The sequence below is a fragment of the Pelophylax lessonae genome (assembly GCF_965119305.1).
Source record: "Pelophylax lessonae genome assembly, chromosome: 6".
NCBI lineage: Eukaryota > Metazoa > Chordata > Amphibia > Anura > Ranidae > Pelophylax > Pelophylax lessonae.
Genome location: NC_138773.1, coordinates 312,854,859 through 312,875,068, shown reverse-complemented (window position 1 = coordinate 312,875,068; position 20,210 = coordinate 312,854,859). Strand labels below are relative to the sequence as shown.

The 20,210-nt window shown below is 44.1% G+C and overlaps 1 protein-coding gene across 1 annotated transcript in view; it reads right to left on the bottom strand.

The window, feature by feature from the left end:
- Positions 1-19,280: 19,280 nt before the first annotated feature.
- Positions 19,281-20,210, bottom strand: part of CYP27C1 (cytochrome P450 family 27 subfamily C member 1) — a gene marked incomplete at its 5' end in the record, with an annotated part of 38,012 nt that continues 37,082 nt past the window's right edge. The window contains 2 exons of the mRNA XM_082261804.1: positions 19,281-19,611; positions 20,077-20,210. The exon at positions 20,077-20,210 is cut by the window's right edge and continues 70 nt beyond it. Coding sequence (XP_082117930.1) covers positions 19,495-19,611; positions 20,077-20,210 — 251 coding nt within the window. The 3' untranslated portion in view covers positions 19,281-19,494. The remainder of the gene's footprint in view (positions 19,612-20,076) is intronic.

Genomic DNA, 20,210 nt, shown 5'->3' with positions numbered 1-20,210 from the left:
CAACCAAAAGCAGGTGTCTCCTTTTTTTTTTTCATCACCTCAAGTAAAAAAGAACAGCAGATCCAGAGATACACTATATTACCAAAAGTATTGGGCCGCCTGACTTAACACGCACATGAACTTTAATGGCATCCCAGTCTTAGTCCGTAGGGTTCAATATTGAGTTGGCCCACCCTTTGCAGCTATAACAGCTTCAACTCTTCTGGGAAGGCTGTCCACAAGGTTTAGGAGCGTGTCTATGGGAATGTTTGACCATTCTCCCAGAAGTGCACTTGTAAGGTCAGGCACTGATGCTGGATGAGAAGGCCTGGCTCAAAGTCTCTTCTCAAACTCATCCCAAAGCTGCAGCCTGGAGGGTCAGGAAAGTCTCACTGCAGACCAATTTGATACAGTGTGCGGCGTATGGTCTGAGCACTGACAGGCTGAACCCCCCCACCACTTCAATCTCTGCAGCAATGCTGGCAGCACTATTCTATTTCCCAAAGACAACCTCTGGATATGACGCTGAGCACGTGCACTTAACTTCTTTAGTTGACCATGCTGAGGCCAGTTCTGAGTGGAACCTGTCCTGTTAAACCGCTGTATGGTCTTGCCCACTGGGCTGCAGCTCAGTTTCAGGGTCTTGACAATCTTCTTGTAGCCTAGGCTATAGCCTTTATGTAGAGCAACAATTTTTTTTTTCATTTCCTCAGAGAGTTCTTTGCCATGAGGGGCCATGTTAACCTTCCAGTGGCCAGTATGAGAGAGTGAGAGCGATAACACCAAATTTACCACACCTGCTCCCCATTCACACCTGAGACCTTGTAACACTAACGAGTCACATGACAGCGGGGAGGGAAAATGGCTAATTGGACCCAATTTGGACATTTTCACTTAGGGGTGTACTCACTTTTGTTGCCAGTGGTTTAGACATTAATGGCTGTGTGTTGAGTTATTTTGAGGGGACAGCAAATTTATACTGTAAATGCCAGTTCACACTACCGCCTTGAGTCGCTCCTATTAGAACAGTTCCCGTAGCACTGCATGGACCGCGACATGTCAGGCTGACCAGTCACCTGACAAGTCGCGGTAGTGTGAATGGAGACTTATACAAGCTGTACACTCACTACTTTACATTGTAGCAAAGTGTCATTTCTTCAGTGTTGTCACATGAAAAGATATTATTATTAAGGATTTCTATGGCGCCAGCAGTTTACGCAGCGCTTTACAATATTAGAGGGAGACAGTACATTTACAATACAATAAAATACAAGAGGATTTGAGGGCCCTGCTCAGAAGAGCTTACAATCGAATGGGGTGGGATATAATATATTTACAAAAAATGTGAGGGGTGTACTCACTTTTGTGAGATACTGCATATGTTGAACACTTAATCCCTCACATTTTCCTTGGAGTGATCCACTAGTTTCATGATTGGATTGTATCACTTCTAATTGGACTGTAATATTTATGGGACTTTATTTCTTTGTCATTTTTAGTGCAGCAATTTTCTGTTGGTATATTTTACAATCTTATCTGTATTGTTTTTGCCAGCAGCTTTCTAATTTGGGTTTATTTGCACAATACTTTGTAAATTTAGTTAGTGCCCATCAGTGTAAGATTGATCGTTGCAGTATCGTAGTCCCATTATAAGTCGCCGATCGTTCCGGTTGGTAGTATAAAAAAGAAAAAATAAAAATTACACATTAACCACTTTACGTCTGCTCACAGTAATACTGCGGCAGAGTGGTTCGTTATCGTCTGACGACGTAGTATTAACGTCGTCAGACACTCCCCCTTCTGGGCGGCGCTTGCGCGCCGCCGGAGGCGCGCTCCCGCTGTTTTCATTCACAGCGGGAGTCGGGCCAGGGGAGGATCACCGGGGATCTAGTGTGGAGATCCGCCCGCCTGTGTAAACACAAGCGGGCGGATCTCCTAAGTGACAGGGAGGGACAGATCGGACTGTTCAGCATAGCTGGACATCCGATCTGTCCATTACTCACTCAGTACCCTCCCCCCCCCCCCCACACGTCAGTAAGCACCAGGCATACATTAACCCCTCCCTCTCCAATAAAATTAACCCCTTCCCTGCCAGTGTCATTTTTACAGTAACCGTGCGTATATATATAGCACTGATTACTGCAGTAATGTCACTGGTACCCCCAAAAGTGTCAAAAATGTCAGTCAAGGGTCCGATCTGTCCGCCGCAATGTCGCAGTCCCACAAAAAAAAAAAAAAAAAAAAATCGCAGATCGCCGCCATTACGCGTTAAAAAAACCACCAAAAATGACAGAAATCTTTCCCTTTATTAGTAAACGCAATAACTTTTGCGCAAACCAATCAAAATACGCTTATTGCGATTTTTTTTACCAAACATAGGTAGCAGAAAACAAATTGGCCAAAAAATTTTTAAAAAATTGGTTTTTACATTTTTTTTGGGGGGAATTTCATATAAAATAATGTTAAAAATATTGTTATTTTTTCAAAATAAACGCTCTTTTTTTGTTTATAGCGCAAAAAGTAAAAATCGCACAGGTGATCAAATACCACCAAAAGAAAGCTCTGTTTGTGGGAAAAAAAGGACGTAAATTTCGTTTGGGTACGGCGTCGCACGACCGCGCAATTGTCAGTTGAAGTCGCACAGCGCCGAATCGCAAAAAGTGGCCTGGACGGAAGACAGCAAAATCCTCCGGTGGTAAAGTGGTTAAAATTCTAGTATATAAACACAGACCAGTTTGTAGGCTCTATAACCTTCATGGAGGAGAGATGATGTCAAGCACTATGGAGGGGAGTGCCGTGTAAAGGTTACATGGATTAAAAAAACAGGAAGTCAATAGTTGTGGGATCAATAAACATTAAAAAAAATACAATGTATCTGGAAAGTAGTCACAGCGCTTCCCTTTTTCCACATTTTGTTATGTTACAGCCTTATTCCAAAATAAATTCAATTCATTATTTTCCTCAAAATTCTACAAACAATCCCCCATAATGACAAAGAAGTTTGTTTAACCACTTGCCGACCACCGCAAGTAGATATACTGTGGCGGTCAGCCCCTCACAGGCAAAGTGACGTATATACGTCACTAGCCTGTGAGGCTCTGGGGAGCGAACGCGCACTCCCGCGCGGTCACGGATTTCCCCCCCCCGCGCGCGTGTGACCGGCGGACCCGATGTCCGCCGCTCACTCTGCGATCGTCGGGGGAGAGGGAGAAAGGCAGGCGGCTTGTGTAAACAAGCCGCCTGTCATTCTCCCCGATGTTTGAATGATGATCATACGGTTCTACTATGTAGTACCGTTGATCACTGTACATACATCTCAAGCCACAGCCAATCACAGTTAGAATCACGCCCCTAGGGACACACATAGCCCCTCCCTCTCAAAAAAAGTTAACCCCTTCACTGCCAGTGTATTTTTACAGTAACAGTGCATATGTATAGCACTGATTACTGTAGTAATGTCACTGGTAACCCCAAAAGTGTCAAAAATGTCAGTCAAGGGTCCGATCTGTCCGCCCCAATGTCGCAGTACCGCAAAAAAAAAAAAAACGCAGATCACCGCCATTACGCGTTAAAAAAAAAAAACAACAAAAATCTTTCCCTTTGTTAGTAAACGCGATAACTTTTGCGCAAACCAATCAAAATACGCTTTTTTTTTACCAAACATATGTAGCATAAAACAAATTGGCCGAAAATTTAAAAAATTTTGATTTTTACTTTTTTTTTGGGGGGAATTTCATATAAAAAAAAATGTGAAAAATATTGTTATTTTTGCAAAATTGGCGCTCTTTTTTTGTTTATAGCGCGTGATAAAAAAAAAAAAAAACGCACAGGTGATCAAATACCACCAAAAGAAAGCTGTTTGTGGGAAAAAAAAAAAAAAGACGTCAAATTCGTTTAGGTACAGCATCGCACGACCGCGCAATTGTCCGTTAAAGTCACGCAGTGCCGAATCGCAAAATACCCCCTGGTCGGAATGGGGGTAAAATCTTCCAAGTGGTTAAAATCTTTGCAAATTTATTAAAAATAAAAAAACGAAAGAATCCCATAAGTATTCACAGTCTTTGTCATGACACTCACAATTGAGCTCAGGTGCCTCTGGTTTCCACTGATCACCCTTGAGATGTTTCTACAACTTGATTGGAGTCCACCTGTGGTAAATTCAGTTGATTGGACATGATTTGGAAAGGCGCACACCTGTCTATTAAGTACCTACAGGTAATGTCAGAGCACAAACCAAGCCAAGAAGTCCAAGGGATTGTCTGTAGACCTCCGGGACAGGATTGTATGGAGGCACAGGTATGGAGAAGGGTACAGAAACATTTCTGCAGCATTGAAGGTCCCAATGAGCACAGTGGTCTCCATCATCTAAAAATGGAAGAAGTTTGGAACCACCAGAACTCTTCCTAGAGCGGGCCGCCTGGCCAAATTGAGCAATCAATGGAGAAGGGTCTTAGTCAGGAAGGTGACAAAGAACCCAATGGTCACTCTGACAGAGCTCCAGAGTTTCTCTGTGGAGAGAGGAGAACCTTCCAGAAGAACAATCATCTCTGCAGCACTCCACCAATCAGGCCTGTATGGTAAAGTGGCCAGACAGAAGCCACTCCTCAGTAAAAGGCACATGACAGCCCGCCTGGAGTTTGCCAAAAGGCACCTGAAGGGCTCTCAGACCATGAGAAACAAAATTCTCTGGTCTGATGAAACAAAGATTGAACTCTTTGCCCTGAATGGCAAGCATCATGTCTGGGGGAAACCAGGCACCGCTCATCACCTGGCCAATACCATCCCTACAGTGATGCATGGTGGTGATGGGCAGTACGTCGAGTGGGGGCAAGAAGGCCCTCACTCCACTCTATGCCCTTGGAGGACCGGAGCAACATCAAACGTTACTTCTGCCCAACAGCCCTTTTTTTTTTTAAAAAACACATTAACCACTTAAGCCCTGGAGGATTTTCCTGCTAAACGACCAGGGGGTATTTTGCGATTCGGCACTGCGTGACTTTAACAGACAATTGCGCGGTCGTGCGACGCTGTATCTAAACGAATTTGGCGTCCTTTTTTCCCCACAAACAGAGCTTTCTTTTGGTGGTATTTGATCACCTGTGTGATTTTTACTTTTTGCGCTATAAACAAAAAAAGAGCGTAAATTTTGCAAAAATAACAATATTTTTCACATTTTTTTATATGAAATTCCCCAAAAAAAAAAAAAAGTAAAAATCAAAATTTTTTAAAATTTTCGGCCAATTTGTTTTATGCTACATATGTTTGGTAAAAAAAAAAAAAAAAAAAAAAAAAAAAAAAAAAAAAAAAAAAAAAAAAAAAAAAAATCGCAAAAAGCGTATTTTGATTGGTTTGCGCAAAAGTTATCGCGTTTACTAACAAAGGGAAAGATTTGTCATTTTTGGTGTTTTTTTTTTTAACGTGTAATGGCGGCGATCTGCGATTTCTTTTGCGGTACTGCGACATTGGGGCGGACAGATCGGACCCTTGACTGACATTTTTGACACTTTTGGGGTTACCAGTGACATTTCTACAGTAATCAGTGCTATATATATGCACTGTTACTGTAAAAATACACTGGTAGTGAAGGGGTTAACTTTATTTGGGAGGGAGGGGCTGTGTGTGTCCCTAGGGGCGTGCTTTCTACTGTGATTGGCTGTGGCTTGAGCTGTAAGGACACTGATCAACGGATCTACATAGTAGATCCATGTGATCAGTGTCTTTACAGCGAGGAGAATGACAGGTGGCTTGTTTACACAAGCTGCCTGACATTCTCCCTCTCCCCCGCCGAGTGACCGGCGGACATCGGGTCCGCTGGTCACATGCGCGGGGGGGGTCAGTGACTGCGCGGGAGCGGGAGCGCGCTCTCTCCCCAGAGCCTCACAGGGGAGCGACGTAGACCTACGTCACTCTGCCTGTGAGGGGCTGACTGCCGCAGTAAATATACTGTGAGCAGTCGGCAAGCGGTTAAAGAGGCCTTATCCTGCTAAGGATGTTTACATTCCTTGTAATAGTAATAAAAGTGATCAACAAAAATGTTTTAAAAAAAATAAAAATAAAATAAATTAGAAAAAAAAACAAAAATAATTGAAAGCGCCCATCCCTCCGAGTTTCTGCACAGAAGCGAACGCATACGCAAGTCGCACCCACATATGTAAACGGTGTTCAAGCCACACATGTGAAGTATTGCCCCAATCATTACAGTGAGAGCAATAATTCTAGCACTGGACCTCCTCTGTTACCCTAAACTGGTAACCTGTAGAAATTTCTATGGGGATTTTTTTTAGGTACAAAAGTTTGTCACCATTCCATGAGCCTGCGCAATTTTAAAGCATGACATCTTTGGTATCAGTTTACTCGCCTCAATATAATCTTTCACATTATACCCAAAAAAAAAAATTGGGCTAACTACTGTTTTCCTATATTTTTTTTTTTTTTTTTTAAATTAAAAAATATTGCGTAAGACGCTGCGCAAATACGGTGTGACAAATTATTGCAACGATTTCCATTTTATTCTCTAGGGTCTCTGCAAAAAAAAAAAAAAAAAAAATTATATATATATATATATATATATATATATATATATAGGGGTTCTAAGTCATTTTCTAGCAAAAAATACTATTTTAAACTTGTTAACAATTGGGTCTGGTCCTGAAGTGGTTAAATGAAATGCAAAACAGTGCTTTTTTGCATTATTTTTTGTTCAATGGAGAAGCTGCAGAAAAGCATATAGTGCACTTTGACCACGTTTTGCTTTTTTTGTAATCTGCCCAAACAAATTTGCCCAAAAAAAAAAAAAAAAAAAAAAAAACACAACAACACACACACACACACACAGAAATGGAGACAAAATCTGGGTGAAAAAAAAAAAACGCACTGCAGAAACACTCAAAAAGCAACATGCATAGATGTGAATTGAACCGTATACACCTCAAAGTTAATATTCAGCAAATGGGAGCCTCCAGAAAGCCTTGAATTTGAGGTGTGGCGCTCGATTGCACAGTCAGCATCAAAATCACTCATCAATATATCCATTATAGAAGCAAACTACAAGGTACTCCTGAGAGGGTAGATGGGGCCGGCCAGATTGGCTACTTGTGTCCCAGGAGCTTCTCCCAAGTGTTTGAGGCTGTGGTCAAGAGGGAACGGCGTACCCCAATGCCCCAAAGGGAGTCGATTTTTGGATTAGGTTATATAAATTTCAATTTTTTTTACCCTCATTCAAATCAACAAAAATCTCCAAAACATGCCCTGTTGGGTTGCCTCGAAACACCAGAGAGGATTCAGCACTAACTTTTGCGCAAGCCAATCAAAATAGGCCCAAAAAAAAAGAAAAAATTGGGGGAATGTTATATAGCAGAATGTGAAATTTTATTTTTTCTTTTCAGAATTGTCGCTCTTTGTTTTATAGCGCAAAAATAAAAGCCGCACAGGTGATCAAATACCACCAAAAGAAAGCTCTGTTTGTGGGAAAAAAAAGGCCACAAAATTTAGTTTGGGTGCGGCGTCGCACAACTGTGTAATTGTCAGTTAAAATCATGCAGTGCCAAGTTGAAAAAAGTGGCCTGGTCATTAGGGGGGGGGAGTCTTAAAGTGGTTAAATAACCACGCAAACTTTTTCAATAGTTAATATAGGAGTATTCCATATCTCAGAAATTGTGTATTACTCAGAATCTTTATTATTAACCACTTAAGCCCCGGAAGATTTTACCCCCATTCCGACCAGGGTGTATTTTGCGATTCGGCACTGCGTGACTTTAATTGACAATTGCGCGGTCGTGCGACGCTGTACCTAAACGAATTTGACGTCCTTTTTTTCCCACAAACAGAGCTTTCTTTTGGTGGTATTTGATCACCTGTGCGATTTTTTGATCACGCGCTATAAACAAAAAAAGGAGCGTCAATTTTGCAAAAATAGCAATATTTTTCACATTTTTTTATATGAAATTCCCCCCCAAAAAAAAAAATGTAAAAATCAAAATTTTTTAACATTTTCGGCCAATTTGTTTTATGCTACCCATGTTTGGTAAAAAAAAAAAAAAAAAAAAAAAAAAAAAAAAAAAAAAATCGCAAAAAGCGTATTTTGATTGGTTTGCGCAAAAGTTATCGCGTTTACTAACAAAAGGGAAAGATTTTTGTCATTTTTGTTGTTTTTTTTTTTTAACGCGTAATGGCGGCGATCTGTGATTTTTTTTGCGGTACTGCGACATTGCGGCGGACAGATCGGACCCTTGACTGACATTTTTGGGGTTACCAGTGACATTTCTACAGTAATCAGTGCTATATATATATATGCACTGTTACTGTAAAAATACACTGGTAGTGAAGGGGTTAACTTTATTTGGGAGGGAGGGGTGTGTCCCTAGGGGCGTGCTTTCTACTGTGATTGGCTGTGGCTTGAGCTGTAAGGACACTGATCAACGGATCTACATAGTAGATCCATGTGATCAGTGTCTTTACAGCGAGGAGAATGACAGGCAGCTTGTTTACACAAGCTGCCTGACATTCTCCCTCTCCCCCGCCGATCGCTGAGTGGCCGGCGGACATCGGGTCCGCTGGTCACACGCGCGGGGGGGGGGTCCGTGACCACGCAGGGGAGCGCGCTCGCTCCCTAGACCCTCACAAGCAAGCAACGTAGCCCTACGTTAGTTTGCCTGTGAGGGGCTGACCGCCGACGTAGATAGTCGTGCGGCGGTCGGCAAGTGGTTAAACGTTCCATTTTATTTGTGTGAAAACCTTCAATAAAAGTATTGAAACAGAAAAATCGGATTTTTGTAAGATCTTACCGTAAAATCCTTTTCTCTTAAGCTCATTGACAGACGTAGTCTTCTTGATTCTCAAGAGCTGGGTTATGTTGTCTCCGCAGGAGTAGGACTAGGCAGAATGACAAAACGTTCTGGCTCCACCCTAGGGGCAGTCCCTGAGGGTATATCCTCCCTCTCTCTGCTACAGGGAATCAGTTCTGTTCTAAAGCAGTAACAGAGAATTTAACCCAACCCAACTCAATGATAGAGGGGCGGGTACTACGTCTGTCAATGAGCTTAAGAGAAAAGGATTTTACGGTAAGATCTTACAAAAATCCGATTTTCTCTATCGCTCATTGACAGACGTAGTCTTCTTGATTCTCAAGAGCTGGGACATCCAGAAGCAGTGCCACAAATGAGGGGTGGGATTGACAAAAATCAAAATCCAATCTAGAAGGCCCAACCGGTGCCAAACTAGAAGTTTTAAAGGCTCATTATAAACAAAGAATGAGACTCAAAAGAAAAATTTCCAACGGAAAAAAACCCTCGAGGCAGACCACTGGTCTCCTCAAATGGCGGCCTGCAAAACCTTGCGGCCAAACACGGCATCAGATGATGCCATTACATCAACTTTATAATGTTTTGTAAAGGTATGCACCGACGACCAGGTAGCCGCCTTGCACACCTGGACCACTGACGCCTGATGGCGAAAGGCCCATGACGCACTAAGCGCCCGAGTGGAGTGCGCCTTAACAGGGAACGGGGGCTCCCGACCCTTAATAGAATAAGCCTGCACTACCGTCTGTCTGATCCATCTGGAAATGGTCGCGGCAGATGCAGGCAACCCCTTTTTGGGTCCATCCGGGATCACAAAAAGTGAATCCGTCTTGCAAAACGAGTCTGTCGTTTTTAAGTATACCCTGATCGCCCGGACCACATCCAAGGAGTGTAAAGCAAACTCCCGAGGATGACTGGGCTTAGGACACAGGGAAGGTAATACAATTTCTTCATTCAGATGAAATTCTGAAACCACTTTTGGTAGGAAGGATGGATTTGGACGAAGAACCACCTTATCTCTATGAACCACCAGATATGGGGAACGACAAGATAATGCGGCCAGTTCTGACACCCTGCGTGCAGAAGTAATAGCCACCAAGAAGGCCACCTTCTGGGACAACGTAGGTAGAGGAATCTCCCTAATATCTTCAAAGGGAGGTTTCTGAAGAACCGACAATACTAAATTAAGATCCCAGGGTGGTAACGGCGCGCGCACTGGCGGAGCCAGATGTCGCACCCCCTGGATGAAATTCCGCACCAAGGAATGAGTAGCCAAAGGCTTCTGAAAGAAGATGGCTAATGCTGAGACTTGACCCTTGATAGTACTCAAGGCCAGTTTCTGCTCAACCCCTTGTTGCAGAAAAGCTAATATTCGACTAACCGAATAAGACCGTGGACGGAACCCCAGAGGTTCACACCATGCAATGTAGGACTTCCATGTGCGATGATAAATCTTTCTGGAAGTCGCTTTCCTTGCTTCAACTAGAGTAGGAATAACTGAAGCTGACAAACCCTTGTCCTTCAGCACCTGGGTCTCAATAGCCAGGCCGTTAAAGCCAGCGATCGTAAAGCAGGATGGAAGATCGGTCCCTGAGACAGTAGGTCCTCCCTGAGAGGAAGTCTCCACGGGACGTCCGCCACCAGTCTGACCACGTCGGCGTACCAAGCTCGACGAGGCCAGTCCGGAGCTACCAGAATTACTGGAATTCCTTCCTCCTCTATCCTGCGAAGAAGTCTTGGCAGTAACCCGAGAGGAGGTAAGGCATACATTAGCTGGTATTGCCCCCACGGGGCGATCAGTGCGTCTGCGGTCTCTGCTAGAGGATCGCGGGAGCGAGCCACGAATCTCTGTACTTTCCTGTTGAATCGTGATGCCAACAGATCCACATCCGGGGTGCCCCACCGTAGGCACAACTGGTGGAAAACTTCTGGATGGAGGGACCATTCCCCCTGATCCAGAGTCTGACGGCTGAGATAATCTGCCTGCCAATTCTCCACCCCCGGAATGAACACCGCAGAGATAGCTGGAACAAATCGTTCCGCCCAGCGAAGAATGCAAGCCACTTCTTTGGCCGCTCGGACACTCTTGGTGCCCCCCTGGTGATTGACATAAGCCACGGCCGTGGCATTGTCCGACTGGATCCGAACCGGGCTGCCCTGGAGCTGCTCGGTCCAGTGAATCAGACAAAGTCAGATAACTGACCGAGAATTCCTCCCCATCCGGATAGACTGGCATCCGTGGTCACTATCGTCCAATATATTGGCAGAAATGACTTTCCCTGGCTGAGCATCGGAGACCGAAGCCACCAGACCAGAGACTCTCTGGTCTGTTTGCTCAATCGGATCTGATTGTCCAGGGATTCCGGATTCCGATTCCATCTTAGAAGAATCTCTTGCTGAAGAATTCGGGTATGGGACTGGGCAAATGGGACTGCTTCGAAGGAAGCCACCATCAACCCCAGAACCCTCATGCAAGTTCGAAGAGAAGACCAGCTGTTGGACAGTAACAACTGGACTGCTAATTGAATCTTCCGGAGTTTCCCTACCGGAAGAAAAACTCTTGTCCTGACTGTGTCTAGAATTAGACCCAGATATTCGAGCCTCTGGGTGGGAACCAGAAATGACTTTTGCTGGTTCACCAGCCACCCGAATTCCTGTAAAGAAATTATAGTAATTTCTATGTTTTGTAGCAAGATCTGAGGAGACTCTGCATGAAGCAGAAGATCGTCTAGGTAACCAAGAATCGATATGCCTCTTTGGCGCAGTAGTGCCAACATTGGGGCCAACACCTTCGTGAAGACCCGAGGAGCCGTGGCGAGACCGAAAGGTAACGCCACAAACTGATAGTGGTTCTCTTCTACGGAAAAGCGTAGAAACCGCTGATGTCCTGCGAAAATGGGAATGTGAAGATATGCGTCCTTGATGTCTATGGACGCTAGGACATCCCCTGGATGCAGGAAGGCTGCTACTGTGCGAATGGACTCCATTCTGAATTTTTTTATGTTGACAAAAGAATTGAGTGCCCTTAAGTCCAGAATTGGACGCACTTTGCCCTCTTTCCTGGGTATTGTAAATAGGCTTGAATAAAACCCCTGAAAACGTTCTGTCCAAGGAACGTGGACTACCACTCCTTGTTGTAGTAAATCCGTGACTGCTCTCCGCAGATCTTCTAAACGATCCGGGGATAGTCGGATATTGGAAGGGAAGAATCGCGCCGGTGGGAGAGATCGAAACTCGATCTTGTACCCTGACCTTATGACTTCGCAAACCCACTTGTCCGGGATTCTGGAAAGCCATGGATCCGGGAACCGGCGAAGACGTCCCCCCACCCCAGTTATGGGTGGGGGCGCACCTTCAGGCTTTAGTAGACTTATCTTCAGGTCTGGAGGGGGCGGGCCTTTGCTTGCCCGACCAACGTCCCCTGAAGCCTCCTGAAGGAGCTTTGGAGGACTTAATTTTTTCACCCGCGGGACGAAAAAACCTTTTGTGAGCAGAAAAAGAAGGCCCTCGTCTTTGACGAGTTCCTTTACCTTTAACATTTTGCGGTAAAAAGGTGCTTTTTCCACCCGTGAGATCCTTAATGATCTCATCTAAGTTTGCTCCAAAAAGACGCTCTCCTAAAAAGGGGATATTAGCCAATGCTTTTTTGGAACCTTGGTCGGCTAACCAACCTTTTAGCCACAGTGTACGCCCGAGAACCACCGCTGAGACTGATGCTCGCGCCAATAATGGAGTGGCGTCTAACGCCGCATCACACACAAACTGTAACCCCTGTATCATTTGTTCCAACAAATCTGATACCGCCTGAGGGACCTCTTCTAAGTCCCGGCGTAACCACTTGGTCCATTCAGTTACAGCCTGCGAAACCAGACCAATAGCAATTATTGGTCTGAAAGCTGATCCAATCAAGGTAAACATGGTGCGAGACATAGCTTCTATCTTGCGATCCACTGGATCTTTAAAAGACGGAGCGTCTTCTAGAGGAATAACCGTGGCTTTATTCAATCTAGCAATTGGTGAATCCACCACAGGTGGTTCTGTCCATTTCTTAATGAGGGTTTCCTCAAACGGATAACGCCTGTTAATGCGTTTAGAAATAGCAGAAGTGCGTTTTGGCAGACGCCATTCTTCTTCGATTGGATTGCCAAAACATTTGGGCGATGGAAAAACCTTCGCCACTTTGATGCGTTTTTTAGTCCCAAAAGGGATCTCAGTTTCAGCTATTTCTGATGGAATACCCTGTAACCTTAAGGTTTCTTGAACAGATACAATGAGTGCGTTTACCAACGCTTCCTCTCTGGCTATGGCTGATGCCGAAACATCCTCCTCACTGTCTGAAGAGACAGTACACGAGACACCAATCCCAGATGAAGTACCTGCAACTGCAGAAATAGGCTCAGAGTCTGAATCCGAGGTTTCAGATAATAAGGGGTTAGGCGGGGGTCGCTTTCTTGCGCCCTGTCCCTGACAAGCCACTTCCACCCGGGACACAAAAGTTTCCATAATAGCTGACAATGATTCAATTGTCAGTGGGGTGCTGGAGGATCCTGCAGACCCCTCGAGGGGATCCGGAGGAGATACATGAGTGGCAGGGTCCATGTTAATTCAGGACACCTTTGCCAGAAAAAACAAAAAAACTTTTTTTTTTTTATTTTATGTGTCTCCCCCTAGCGCAATAGCGCCCCTCAGAGTACCTGCTTCTCGATCCCCACAGAGAGAGAGAGGGACCCCCAAGGCTCACCAACCGATGCAGTGAAGTTTCCAACCAACTGCAGTCAGCATCTGTCTTTTACAGACTGGAAGGAGCTGTTGCTTTTTCCCCAGGTAGAAGGACGTGGCTCCGCCCCCTGTGTACGCCTTCCGGCGTTCCCAGCTCTCCACGAGGTAGCTGGGCTCATGAAACATGGCCGCCCCCATACAAGAGACAATAGACTCCAAAAACATGGCGGCCGGCGTGACCTGAGGACATACATGCACCTGGTCTACGGCAAAATGGCGGTGGACCGCCGAAATCGTTTTCCCAGCACATCCACCTGCATCTCTGCTAAGTGGCGATTTATTGATCTACAGGAGATACACTACAAATAAGGTAGGATTATACCTCCTATGTCTGCTGTAATGCTACAGTCTGCTGGGTAGAGTGTTAGCTCTCAAACCAAGTCCACTTCCCACCAAACACATACTGTATTTACAAGGGGGACTTTTAGTGTCAGATATATACTGACCATGTATGGAGGGGCCCATAATTCATACTGCCTCATAACGAGGAAAGAAAAAAGGGAACGTTTTACTCACCATACCAAACCGACAGGCACCCTCTCTTCACAATACCCTCTCCACCGGGGTGGGGGGGTTGTGGACCACTCCGGACGCCTCGACTCTGGTTCCTGGCGTCCAAGCGAGACTTTTAACTCGCAAGGTCAGTCCCTCCAATGGGACTCCGTCGCGGCCGACCCAGCGCGGAGCTCTGGTCTGCACGCGCTCGTAGGCAGAAACCGGGGTGACCACTGGATCTCAACATCCAGCCCGTCGCCCGGCCCCGCATACTTACTTGAATGTGTCGCGGCCGACCAAGCGCAATGCAATGGTCTGCGCGTGCTCGTAGGCCGGCTGGGGTGACCACTAGTGTCGCCCAGTCCGGCGTTTTTGCTTGAAGATCTCACAGGAAAAACACTGGAGAAAACTACCTAAAAAATATTTTTTCTAAAGAAAAAATCTTGCCAGGACCAAAAAGATCCCAGCAAGGAACTTAGGTCCTTACTCCTGACTAGACAGAAAAAAACTGATGCCTTGTAGCAGAGAGAGGGAGGATATACCCTCAGGGACTGCCCCTAGGGTGGAGCCAGAACGTTTTTTCTTTCTGCCTAGTCCTGCTCCTGCGGAGACAACATAACCCAGCTCTTGAGAATCAAGAAGACTACGTCTGTCAATGAGCGACAGAGAAATTTTGATTTTTACTTTTTTTTGGGGGGAATTTCATATAAAAAAAAATGTGAAAAATATTGTTATTTTTGCAAAATTGACGCTCTTTTTTTGTTTATAGCGCATGATAAAAAAAAAAAAAAAAAAAAATCGCACAGGTGATCAAATACCACCAAAAGAAAGCTCTGTTTGTGGGAAAAAAAGGAAGTCAAATTCGTTTAGGTACAGCGTCGCACGACCGCGCAATTGTCCGTTAAAGTCACGCAGTGCCGAATCGCAAAATACCCCCTGGTCAGGAAGGGGGTAAAATCTTCCGGGGCTTAAGTGGTTAAAATCATGCAGTGCCAAGTTGAAAAAAGTGGCCTGGTCATTAAGGGGGGCGTCTAAAGTGGTTAAATAACCACGCAAACTTTTTCAATAGTTAATATAGGAGTATTCCATATCTCAGAAATTGTGTATTACTCAGAATCTTTATTATTAAACGTTCCATTTTATTTGTGTGAAAACCTTCAATAAAAGTATTGAAACAGAAAAGTTCATATTCAGTTGGAATAAATTCTCCAAGACGCGCTTCCAATAAATATTTTATTATGCATCCGTTACAAAAATGCCATCATTACTAAAACCAAAAACATCCTAGGAACACAGAAAAAAAAAAAAAAAATGTATACAATGGAAACAATGTAACAATACTAAACAATGGCCGATTCTTGTTCCACTTTGATTTTATACATAGATAAAAATGCGACATTAGTAGAGAAGCAATTCAAGTATGTATAAAATACCGACATCCCACGCTCATCCAGTTTTCCAAAAACGAAACCGCCCAATAAAAATAGAGGTCTAGAAATCTATGCAGTCACCGCTTATGCCGGTGCCTCTTCACGCAACACATGCGACTACGTTGTGTAAAAAAAAAAAAAAAAAAGTGATCCTCCAGTATTTTTTTTGTTTTTCATTTACAGAGATCGATCGATAAGATAGATGGGACTTCTATAAAGCAGCATTGCATTGTTAAGATTCCTTTACATTTTTTTTTGCCTTTATTCAGAGCCTCCATTTACATTCCAGCATTTATAGAGACTAATGACAATGTAAAGCCCCGTACACACGTACCGAATGTCAGCCGAACGATCGGCCGTCTTTTGTCCGGTGCTGTCCTGACGGTTGAAAAGTGCTAAAGACTGCACACGAATTTTGTCGGCCAACAACAGCCGACTGCAGAAGTGATGTCATGTGATGGTTAACTTTCCCTGTGTTTTTTCTTCTCTGAGCATGCCCAGTCTTGCTCATCTGCTGTTAGTCGGCCGAATTCTGTACTGACTGGCGAACAATCGGCCGTTCTGGTGACGGCCAACAAAAATTTTATAGCCTGCACGACAGATTCTGTTCGGCCGAAGAGTCGCAGTCGGAAGCATCATACTAACAAGCTGACAATCGGCCCGATCGTTCAGCGGCCGAATATTTACGGCCGACAATCGCTATGTGTGTACGGGCCTTTGAACTTTGAGATGAACAAGAGCATTTCATCATGCCAAAGATACAACGCAGCATTCACAGCATCCAATCAAATGCCGCCGTTCAGCAGTTCCATGCAGGTCGTTGTTGGCTGCTGCCTAAAGGCACATTTCATTGCTAAAACCAAAGCCACTCAAAAAAAAAAAAAAAAAAAAAAAGAAGAAGAAGGGGGGGGGGGGGGGGTTGTAGGGTGGGAATTATATACTCTACATTTTTATAACAAGTAAAAGATCAGCTTGATGTAAAATATTCCTATATAAAAGTTACCTTTTCAATTTCATATAATCACATATTTACAATGGGGTTCATTTACAAAAACTGGAGTGTGAAAAATCTGGTGCAGCTGTGCATGGTGGCCAATCAGATTCTAGCTTAAAAGTGTAACTCCACTTTTTTTTTTTCCCTAAACAAAACATTCCCCTCTGGGTGATCTCTGTACATTGCAAGGATTTTAACAAACTTTGTTGCAGATTCCTACCTTTTGTTATTCTGAAGAAATCATTGTTTGTTCCTCTGTGCTGAGTGGGTCTAATGGGAGTGGTTTCATAATTATCTGTCAGCTGTGGCAGCTGCAGGGCTCTAATGAGGAAATCTGCTGGACCTGCATCCCTTTAGACGTGTTCCTATTGGGAGTATCTCACCAAAAATGACATTTTTGTTGCAGGGGATGCCAGAAATCTGACTTGCATCTTAGTGCGGACTTCTGGGAAAATTGGTGAGCCAATCACACAAGCAGGAAATGATGTTTCTGGGGGTGTGGTCAGTATACATTCTGTGTACAGAACAGCTCCAGGCGGCCATATTGCATTGCATTTTCAGAAAATTACAACAGCCGCAGATTGAAAAGGAAAGGTCATTTTTAATAACATTTAATTACAATATGATTTGTGCCACAATTGTATACGCTATATTGTTTTTTCTTTATTTGTTTGCTGATTTTTTTCCCCCCGCGAAAGAAGAGTTACCCTTTAATGCAGATCTTCACTGCATCTGAGCACCACAATCCAAAAACATAATTTAATTAATTTTTAATATTCAAAGCAAACTCCTCCCATCTATTCACGTCTGCATGCTTTAACATTTTGAAGAAAAAAAAGAAAAAAAATGACTTTGAACCCCCCCCCCCCCCCCAGCATTTCTGGTCATGGCCATCTTAAGGGCAAATGATTCATTTTGCATTTACTTCCTGGAGTCCATCGGCCCTTAGCTCAAGCATGCATGAAGGAGGGTGTTTTTAGCTGAGAACCGCCCCCCCCCCTCCTCCTCTCTTCCCCTCCTGAAATATATGATAGGAACTGAAAAAAAAGTAAGTTTAGGTAATTATATTCTATTATGTTAGAAGCATAAGGATTAAAAATAATCAATGTTGATTGGGAGAGTGAAGTTCCACTTTAAATCTGGTGCAGCTGTGCATGGCGGCCAATCAGATTCCAACTTCGGCCTGTTCAAAAAAACAACACCTGGAAGCGGATTGGATTCTATGCAGAGCTGCACCAGATTTTGCACTTTCCGGTTTTAAGTAAATGAACCCCATAGTGACAGCCATATTAGCAAATTACATACCCAGATTAAGGCTGGCCATACACTATACAATCTCCTTGATAGCCCCCATTAGTTATCTAGTGCGTGGGCCTGCCTGATTTTGTACAAGTCAAATGCATGGTTTGGGCTGGTCATCATATTGATATAGTTTTGATAAACCTAAAGACAATTTTAAAAGAGATTGTACAATCAAAATTGTATGGCATATGGCCAGCTTAAGCCTTCTGCTTTACAGCAATTGGGATTTACTGTCCTTTTTCTTAATACTAGTCTCCTGAGTCAGTCAACCCATTGAAAAACAAATGTATTCCTATGTGGCTAATAGCTTCTTTTGGCAACTTTTGCGAGCCACAGAGTAATTGCCAGTGAGAGCTCCCTCTGGTGGCAAATCTTTGAGTCTTAAAAATGTCAAAAGAGCCAGCTTGTAAAAATGCAACAGTTTGCAACTATTGTGCGCCCCTGGTCCAGCGCCACCCCCCTCTGTCGCGCCCCTGGTCCACCGCCATCCCCTCTGGCATGCCCCTGGTCCATCCATCCCCTCTAGGCAATTGCTCCCTCTAGTGGTGAAAGTACAAGTCTCAAGATCATTGAAAAGCCAGCATGTATATATAAAAAAAAAAAAAAAAAAAAAAAAACAACAAACACACAGCATGTGGGGTGGTATCATAAAAACATTGCAAACCAATTTGTTCATAGAAACTTCTGGAACATTCATTCTGTTGCCTCTACAGGTCGAAGGTTATTCAATTTTGGTCCAGGGTAATACTGTGTTATGGCCACTAGATGGAGCGTAGGAAGTTGGTAGATCGATCATTTGACCTGTAGCGGAAATCGGAAAAGCTATGATTTTATCGCCATCTAACGGCAGTTTCCTGAAATGCAACCTGCGGAGGAAATAGCCTGAAAAAACATTTGATTTTGGAACAAATGTACCAGCAGTGACGCTGGACAACTTGCTATGCATTTTTTTTTTCCAATAAATACGCCCCATGTCGTCAGTTTTAAAGAATGCAATAAAATATTGTCTGGAGATCGAGGGAACTCATCATGTAGAAAACAGGCCAACGATGCCCTAGGGAAAAAATAAGCAACTTTAAAAGTGCCTGTCAATCCCTCCCCCACACCCTTAAACCAAATAAAAAGAAAAAAACCCCAACCAATATAAAGAGGGACCAAATCGGATGGTGCTGAAGGGTCCCTGTCAGAAGTGGCTGCAGTCTGAAAATGTAAAAAAAAAAAAAAACACCCCACCACCCCCACCGTGACCCAAGCCCTACAAGCATTCATCTGAACTAGACATTTAAAATCCAGTAATAAAAAAATAAAGTGTTAAGGCACAGTGTTAAGATTAAGAGCATAGAGTGGCCTTTGGCCTTACAGCTGAGAAGGAACCACAAGTCCCAGCTTACTCGGCTGCCCAACAATGAGCCCTTGGACTCCACAAACACTCTTTGGAAGCTCCTCCAGATAAGAGGTTGGAGGTTCCGGTGTTCAAGCACATTTCTTCTTCGGACAATCTCTTATTCATACAGTACAAGAAAAATAAAAGTGCAAAGGTAGAGCGTTGCATTCCACGACTACCCCTAGACCTCCTACACCTACTTCATACGCAAAACATCCTGTACAAGCCAACAGGACCTCAGAATAGTTCTAAATAAAGGAAAAGGAAGTCTTCATGGAAGTGTTGGGGGTCCTTCAGTAAATGCCGGAGATCTGAAACACCATTATCTGCGTCTCACTCGCGGTTCACAAAGCGTACGTTAATGGCCCCCGCGGGGCACAGAAGTCCGTGTGTTTTTGGGAGAACAGTCTGGGTCTTGGGTGAAGTCTTGATCTCAAAGTTCTGAAGCAACTGTAATAGGAAAAAAGGGAGGATATAAAAAAAAATGCCAGCCTGGGAAGAGGGAAAGGTTTTGGCGCTTATAAAATTTACCTTCCCTGGTTCTCTCCCACCCCATCAACACCCTCTAATGGAATAGAACATTTTATAATATATTTTTTACTATAAAAACGTGTCTCTCCCAGAGAGAGCCCCACGCGTCTCTCCCAGAGAGAGCCCCACGCGTCTCTCCCAGAGAGAGCCCCACGCGTCTCTCCCAGAGAGAGCCCCACGCGTCTCTCCCAGAGAGAGCCCCACGCGTCTCTCCCATACAACTTTTTTTTTTATTATAATCATACATTTCTCTCCATTACCGTTTTGAACTCTCATATCTACGGCCATCAACTAAGCAGTTGTAGCTTGGAGAACAGAGAATTGGTAGGGGGTGGGTGGGGAAGGAATTTGATGAATTTATTTTCTATTTTAATGCAACTTTACCTGAATCAAAGCCAGGTGAATCTCCAACTCAGCGACTCTCTTCCCGATACAGCTGCGGATTCCGTATCCAAAGGGAATGGATCCAAAGTTCTCAACTCTGTCCAGGTGTCCGTACCGCAGCCAGCGTTCCGGGC